This window comes from Silurus meridionalis, chromosome 4, assembly GCF_014805685.1.
Source record: "Silurus meridionalis isolate SWU-2019-XX chromosome 4, ASM1480568v1, whole genome shotgun sequence".
NCBI lineage: Eukaryota > Metazoa > Chordata > Actinopteri > Siluriformes > Siluridae > Silurus > Silurus meridionalis.
Window position 1 is genome coordinate 29,674,726 of NC_060887.1, and position 8,701 is coordinate 29,683,426.

Sequence of the window (8,701 nt, forward strand, 5' to 3'; positions counted from 1 at the left end):
AGAATCTCCATTAGAATCTGAAAATATTTGGTCACCTTTAACAGCCATTTTAAATTTACCCAAGTCTTGTTGAACTATTTCCATTGTATAGGTCTCACTCAATACAAAGAGAACAACCACAAACATACAGCCAATATCATTAAGAACTAACTCAGCATAGAGAAGAACAAGGAGTCCTGGAAGTAAATGTTTTGGCCCCACAGAGCCCTGATTTCAGCATCAACAAGTCAAAAGATCTACATGTAGATCTAGATCTGTGGTTAGTTCTTCAAGATGTTTGGAAAAAACTACCTGTCCAGAACTTTTAAAAGTGTGTTTGCAAGTATACCTAGAAGAATTAATGCTGATTTGCAGAAAAAATGTGGTCACACAAAATAGTGAATTTATTTAGACTTTTATTAATTTGGACTCTTTTATTTTATTTTTTTTATGCAGAGTACTGTGTGTATATATATATATATATATATATATATATATATATATATATATATATATATATTCAATATAGAAAGAAGAAGAATGTGATATATATATATATATATATATATATATATATATATATATATATATATATATATATATATATATATATATATATATATATATATCACATTCTTCTTATTTCTATATTGAATATATGTAAATGAGTAAATACAGGGCAGTGGTAGTGGAACCCCTCAGATTTAAAATAAACAGGGGCGTTACCTGGAGACAAAAGTGTACACATAATGTTTCGTCATCAATATCAAATGTTGCCATGGAAACGCGACGTCTTTTCACTGCTGGACAACGATATCTGCTGGATGCGTTATTTTGGGCAAGAAGGAAATAAAATCGAGAATAAAGCGCCATCTGCTGTGATGATTCACAAAAAATGTAAGACGCTAAACACTACATAACATTCTTGTTTAAAACGGACTCAATGTCCAGTTCCTGACCGTAATGGAAAGTTAAAAAGAAATGTATGCCCCATGTCACCAGAATAAACTCTACCCAATTAGTATAAATACTGGCAAAGTGGGACACTTCAAATCAAACCTCTGTATCTTAAAACTCACTGATCTAAATTTATTTCTGAGTTCAGTCTTGGAAAATAAAAAGTCCAAGGAACCAAAACAAAGATTCTGAAAATAAACTGTAAACAAAATGGCAGCTACATTGGGCAAAACATGTCAAGATAAAAAAAAAAGGGGGTTGTAAATGTGACCTACATTCATTTACTGTGTGTGTGTGTGTGTGTGTGTGTGTGTGTGTGTGTGCTGCATTATTACAACATTATTTATGCAAAAAATATAATTCTTATCTCTTTCTTTATTTAGTTTTATACATCAACCAGCACACTGGAAGCTGGAACATAAAGGACAGGGCACATGATCAGCCCAAGTCATCATTCAGGGGCAAAAGGAAACCTGATAACCTGCCCAATGAATATGAGCCTCATCAGAAGAGACAGAAAAAACAGATAATAGAAGAGAAAACGGACGTCTCCAAGAAAACTAATCTAGGTAAAAAAAAAAAATACATGCAAACTTGTCCAAGGGTTTGTGAATGTGATGTACCCTCACTGTCCCCTTCATTAGAAACACCTCTGTATTCATATACACTTTGTGTGTGTGTGTTGCTGCATTATCACCACATTATTTATGCAAAAAAATAATTCTTATCACTTTCTTTATTTAGTTTTATACATCAATCAGCACACTGGAAGCTGGAACATAAAGAAGAGGGCATACGATCAGCCCAAGTCATCATTCAGGGGCAAAAGGAAACCTGATATTCTGCCCAATGATTATGAGCCTCATCAGAAGAGACAGAAAAAACAAATAATAGAAGAGAAAACTGACGTCTCCAACACAAATAAACTACCTCCTAAACATTTAGGCATTGGTAAGGCAACAGAAAGTTGAAGTGGATGAACAGCAGTAGGACTAGTTATGTGAATTAGACACTCATCTTTGGATGTTTTTTTCACAGCACATTTGTTGGAGGTTTATGAGACGAGAGAACTGCTGGGCAAAGGAGGATTTGGCTCTGTGTATGCTGGTGTACGTAAAGCAGATGGATTGCCAGTAAGTCTTTTCTCTCTTGTTTTATTCTATATCTCTGACTTCATCATATGTCTTAATTTAATATACACATTGGGGAAGCCTGTTTTTAGTCATCATGCTGAATATTTAATCATAAGATCAGGAATGGCAGTGTTCACTGATACGTGATTGTGACTTTTGAAAGAGGCTGATTGTTATAAGCATCATGGCATCATGGCTCAATGTAGGATTTTCAATAAAACTGCAGAAGTGATTACTACACTTTTATGATCAGCTAAAATTATATAACATCCAAGCCCAAATAAAAGATAAGATCCTTTTTAGTTCATTTATGTGAATAATTTCATCTAATCACAAAACACATTTGTATTTTCTCAGGTTGCAATCAAGTACATCTCCAAACGTAAAGCACCTAAAAAACTGGAAATCGTAAGTTTCTTCTGCATGTCGTAATGTACATAAAACAATAACCTATAACCTATACTATAATAATAATAATAATAATAATAATAATAATAATAATAATAATCACATTATTCAGAACACTTTTATAAGCAGTTTGGGGTTATAATATGTAGCACTCGTTCTTTTCTACAGCCTGGACATGGTTTCCTGCCCACTGAGGTAGCTTTGATGTCCATCGTAAATACAGAACCATACTGTTTGAACATCCTGCGGATTCTGGAGTGGTATGAACAGCCAAAGTGCTACTACATAGTTCTGGAACGACCCGAACCATGTGAAAACCTCCACCAGTTCTGCAGTAGGTATGGCAGCTGCTTGCCTGAGACTGTGGCTCGTTTAGTGATGGTTCAGCTGATAGATGCGCTGAAGCATTGCAAGAGCCGGGGAATTCTGCATCGTGACGTCAAGCCAGAAAACATCATGGTTCAGACGAACACTCTTAAAGTTAAGCTGATTGACTTCGGGTGCGGAGACTTGATCAAGGACAAGTACAAAGAATTTACAGGTATATTATCTGAAAGCTCTGAAAACGTATCTGAGTTTTGCATGGTAATGAGATGTGTGCTTCTTTTACTAACTGGAATGTCATTAACAGGCACACCCAGCTACGCTCCTCCTGAGTGGTTTAAAAAGAAAAAATATTTGGCAGAACCAGCGACTGTCTGGTCTGTGGGTGTGACACTGTACAGACTGGTGTGTGGCTCTCTGCCTTTCAACACCAGGAAGGACGTGAAACATGGTCATGTGCGTTTCTCCAGAAGTCATTCTGAAGGTAAGAAACTGCAAAGACTGATAAGTTATGGAATAAGTCAAAGCAGGCTGAAGTTTCTATTGTACATTTACTTGAACAGAGAAAGAAGCATTTATTTGTTTGATCTTATAACAGCTATAAGTGTGAATAATTTCATATGCAATCAATAATATTTATACCAAAATGTTATATATTATGCATAACTGTTTTTAAGAGGTTAAATATTATACAGCATGATCTTTATTAGTGAAGTTTCTATTCTTTTCTCTATGTTTTACTGATTTCTGTATCTGTGTATTGTTTAACAGAATGCATGCATCTGATCCGTTGGTGTTTGTGCACCAAACCAGCAGGCCGTCCGAGCCTGGAGCAGATAGAGCATCACCCATGGTTTCACTTCAAAGGTATTTGTGCTGTTCTTTCTCTCTTTATTTTTAAACAGACAGAGGAACCCTATAATTCATGAAGTACTTTTATTCTCTAATTGTTTTTTTTTTGTGATTTAGGATCTGCACTACAAACTACTGGATAGACACCTGCCATCAAATACATCTGAAACCTACAAATATATTTGTGCTTTTGTACAAAATACATCAAAAATAAAATATTTAATTGAAAATTGATTTTGACTGGAGTCAGTTTATATTGCAATCATTTTTGTTAATCATGCTTACTTAATAAAACAATAAGCCATAAAAGATAATCAGAGTAAAAGATGATTGTTTGGACCAATTAAAAGGAAAGTCACTGTATTGTCACTATCACTATATTTCTGCAGTGCACGGGAAGTAAACAAAACACCTCTTAGCTTAGAGGTCAAAGGGAGAACATAACAGGAATGTATATAAATTGTGCATCATAAAGGATATAAATTCTTTTTTTTATCAAAATAAAATCACATTTTATTTGTCACATACACATACATACAGAGTACGACATGCAGTGAAATGCTTTGTACGACCATCCAACATTTAAGCATAAAAAGCAATAGAATTCAAGGATGAAAAAAATAATAAAGTAGATAAATAAAAAGTATAAACTTTAGAAAATACATGAAAATATATGTATATACATGAATGAGTATTGAAGATATTGACAGTACAAATTAAATTGATTTAGTGTGATTGTCCTTAAAGCGTCCATGTGCAGTGTGGTGAGATATAAAGTGGCACTGTGCTGTTCAAGTCCAGGGTTGAAATGACAGTCCAGAGTGTCTTAATAGTGCAAAAAATGTTGTGCAGAAATGAGTGACGATGGAGAGAGAGGTCCAGTACTTGATCCTGGGTGTTTCCTGTTTTAAACTCTGAATTTTTAAAGCTTTGTTGTTAAGTACGTTTTTAGCTTTAGCTTGTAGTGTTTACTCAGGCGTTGGCAAAGCATGTAAAGCTGTATGAAATTTACACACGTGCGTGACATCCACTTTATACTTTTCTGCGTTTTGGTTACTTTGGTTTAGTTTTTTTTCTTGATCTTTTTTGTGTAGTTTTACTCCCAAGATAAACGATGGTAGCTTTCCTCTGTGCTGCATCTCAGGCTTTCTCTGTGTCTTTTTGTGCTGGTCGGAGAAAGGACGCTGTTGTTTGAGCTCTTTTTTCTTTTCATCAGTTTGTCCTCTCTTTGTGGTTTCGGTTGCTTTTCCGCGTTATTTTGCCTTTTACTCACTCGTCACCATTGTAATGACCGAGACAACACCTGAAACGTGTGCTTCACAAGGAGGTTGACTGTATACTTCACTTAACAACACTACAGGAGTAAGACAGAGTACATGTGTGTGAATGAGGGGGAGGGCAGTGGAGTAGTGCTGTTAAAGGGAGAAGATGTGGAGAAGGTGGAGGAGTTTAGGTACCTGGGGTCAACAGTGCAAAGTAATGGAGAGTGTGTTAGAGAAGTGAAGAAAAGAGTGCAGGCAGGGTGGAGTGGGTGAAGAAGAGTGGCAGGAGTGATTTGTGATAGAAGAGTGTCTGCAAGAGTGAAAGGGAAAGTTTATAGGACTGTGGTGAGACCTGAGATGTTGTATGGTTTGGAGACAGTGGCAGTGAGTATATTCTTATATTTTATTTTATATAGTTTTTATACTTTATGTTACCCACAAAATGATAACATTAACTTTGATTTTGATTTTGTCTTTTATTCCTCTCGTGCTGAACTCACAATGAACACATATGGTTGTTGTCGTTGTTGTAGTTTAATTTTAGTTGAGTACTTTGTGCACATTCATGTGTACAGATTGGTGTTTGTGTGTGGTCAAACTGTAAACCCAAATAGATCCACCAATTACAATCAAGTATTGTTTACATCACCATTTAAATTTCTATAAACATTTAAACATCAACTCTAGATAATAAGCATTAAATTATATGCTTATAAATCAAGATATAATAATCCTTATAATGCTAATATCACAAATTATAATTAACAATTACATATGTGCATCAAGCATTAATCACGTTTCTAGAACAGTCTCTGTGTTACAAACACATACTAAACTTTATCAACTATAAGCAACATATATTGCATGAATATTTCAATAAGCAATATAAAAAAAACAACAACAAATGTTGAACCAGAAGTGTATAACATTAGCCGTTTAGGCGCTAATCGCAAGTAGCTTGCATAACATATCAGAAACTATCAATTCACTTGAACAACATGTGAATTACTCACCACGCTGGGAATATAGTTTAAAATGATATTTTCAAAACTGGAATCTTTACAGAAGTTCAGTGAGGTTTTAACAACATGCATTTATCTCTTTTTTTTTTTTTTTTTTTTTTTTGCAACCTTTTTTCTAAGCTAACGCATGTGCTCCCAGAATCCGTGTCCTTAAAGGGGCAGCACCCAACACTTTATTTATCAGTCTTCTTTTTCTTTTATTATTTTCTCCCATCCTATTCCCTCATGCTGGACCGTCGTAATAAGCATTTCACTGCATGTCGTACCCTGTATGTATGTGCATGTGACAAATAAAATTTGATTTGATTTGATTAGATTTTTGAGTAAAAGGCAGGAGGTGGAGCTGGAGGTAGCAGAGCTGAAGATGTTGAGGTTTTCGTTGGGAGTGACGACGATGGACAGGATTAGAAATGAGTTTTTTAGAGGGACAGTGCATGTAGGATGTTTTGGAGACAAGGTGAAAGAGGCACGATTGAGATGGTGTGGACATGTGCAGAGGAGGGACATGGGGTATATCGGTAGGAGAAGGATGGAGCCACCAGGAGGGAGGAAAAAAGGGAAGACCAAGGAGGCGGTTTATGGATGTGCTGAGGGAAGACATGCAGGTAGTTGTGTTGAAAGAGGCAGATGTAAAGAACAGAGAGGTATGGAGACAGATGATCCGCTGTGGCGGCCCCTAATGGGAGAAGTCGAAAGATGAAGAAGAAGAAGAAGAAGAAGAAGAATAAGGAGGAGTACAGTGAACAAACCATGTACTTGAGATAAAGTAGAGATGCACTAGGTAAAATATATTTCTATAGAAGTGCTCCCCTTTAAACCTTTACTTAAGTAAAAGTACTAAAGTATGTGCCTTCAAATATTCTTAAGTATTCAAAGTACTATGATTTATTTTGGCTATAATGTCCTATAAAACTTCTTTCGGCTTCTCCTATTAGGGGTCGCCACAGCGGATCATCCGCATGTTCGATTTGGCACGCGTTTTTTACGCTGGATGCCTTTCCTAACGCAACCCTCCACATTTATCCGAGCTTGGGACCGGCACTAAGAGTGCACAGCTTGTGCAACCCTAATGGCTGGGTTTAAATCCTAACCACTAGAACACCAGCGAACCTTGGCTATAATGTCCTATGAAAAGAAAAAAAAAAACCTCCAATGTTCCTGGTCTTACTCCCTTTCCACTTGGTCTCCTGAACACACAACATATCTACTTTTCTCCTTTCCATCATATCAGCTAACTTTCTCCCTTTACCAGTCATAGTACCAACATTGAAAGTACCCACCATAACCTCCACGCTCCTACACTTCTCCTATTCCTGCTGTCTCTGTAGACGGTCTTCCTCCTCTCCTTCTCCTCCTTCCGCCAATAGCGTGTCCACCGTTACCCTGTGGGCTCACAATACTTGTGGCAGTCGTTGGTAACCCGGGCATCAACCGATCCGGTATGAGTTTCTGATTCGTGATCCGTATGTTTGATTTGGCAAACATCTGCATGTTTTACACTGGATTTTTTACATCAGGACCTTTCATTAAATAAGATCGAATTGCTTCATATAAAACAGTGTTTATCATCTGCAGCCTCATTGACCCCCTGCACTCATTAAGGACAAGATCTTGGGAAATATGTAGTGTAGTAGTAGATACTATATACATCTATACTATATTAAAACCATGGGGCCAAAAAGTGCCATCTTGGGAGCTCCAGGGTTTCAGGAAGAAATGTGCTCCAGCAGAACCTAAAAGTCAGAACAATGGGTCAGAACTTTACACACTCATGTAAGAGTAATTATTGACTAGATTTATAAATAAACAGAGGTGTTCAGGTTTTTGACACAGTGTGTGACTCTCCATCATTAGTGCCCTAATAGTTTAAGACTAGTTATAACACTTAAAGTAAAGCAATAAAAAAACATTTAAAATGTTATACAATATGAAACCCTGAGCACTTTCTCTGACTGGGCATGTGGATAACAGGATTTCTGGGAAAGGCTGAGTCTTTGGAGAGGCCGAATCAGTTTTCTGATTTAAATAAGTGTATATAACTGGCATTTCTCTACAGAAATTATTATTATTTTTCAGCTAAATTACATGCTATTAACAATCATTATTTAATACAAATAAAGGAATTCTATTTATCATATAAAGTCATATAAAACATCCTAAATTACGAAAGACTGTCTCAAACAGGAGTGTAAACCAGTGTCACTTTCTGTATCTGTTCAGGGGTTAAAAAAAAATAAAAAAAATTTAAGAATCAAGGTATTATCAGGTAATCAAGGTAATATATATATTTTTTTTTTTTTAAGTAACATGAACCCTAAAACCAGACTGTGGTAAAATGGAAGCCACCCCAGTGATGTCTTTGAACAGACAGACGGATAGAATCTCCATTAGAATCTGAAAAATATTTGGTCACCTTTAACAGCCATTTTAAATTTACCCAAGTCTTGTTGAATTATTTCCATTGTATAGGTCTCACTCAATAAAAAGAGAACAACCACAAACATACAGCCAATATCATTAAGAACTAACTCAGCATAGAGAAGAACAAGGAGTCCTGGAAGTAAATGTTTTGGCCCCCACAGAGCCCTGATTTCAGCATCAACAAGTCAAAAGATCTACATGTAGATCTAGATCTGTGGTTAGTTCTTCAAGATGTTTGGAAAAAACTACCTGTCCAGAACTTTTAAAAGTGTGTTTGCAAGTATACCTAGAAGAATTAATGCTGATTTGCAGAAAAAATGTGGTCACACAAAATAGTGAATTT

General features: G+C 36.0%; 1 protein-coding gene across 1 annotated transcript; it reads left to right on the top strand.

Annotated features, from left to right (window-relative positions):
- The first annotated feature begins 692 nt into the window (after positions 1-692).
- LOC124384921 (serine/threonine-protein kinase pim-1-like) lies at positions 693-3,931 on the top strand. Its single transcript, XM_046847910.1, has 9 exons — positions 693-876; positions 1,320-1,505; positions 1,681-1,887; positions 1,975-2,069; positions 2,427-2,477; positions 2,646-3,018; positions 3,109-3,285; positions 3,573-3,668; positions 3,771-3,931. The coding sequence occupies exons 1-9, from the start codon at positions 729-731 to the stop codon at positions 3,794-3,796; spliced, it is 1,359 nt and encodes a 452-aa protein (XP_046703866.1). The 5' UTR covers positions 693-728; the 3' UTR covers positions 3,797-3,931.
- The last annotated feature ends 4,770 nt before the right edge of the window (positions 3,932-8,701 follow it).

Bases quoted from the DNA above. Each gene is read 5' to 3' on its own strand.
- LOC124384921 (XM_046847910.1), top strand. From the start codon at position 729: ATGTTTCGTCATCAATATCAAATGTTGCCATGGAAACGCGACGTCTTT. The intron at 877-1,319 runs GTAAGACGCTAA...TTCTTTATTTAG, and splicing joins TGTGATGATTCACAAAAAAT to TTTTATACATCAACCAGCAC. The intron at 2,478-2,645 runs GTAAGTTTCTTC...TCTTTTCTACAG, and splicing joins CACCTAAAAAACTGGAAATC to CCTGGACATGGTTTCCTGCC.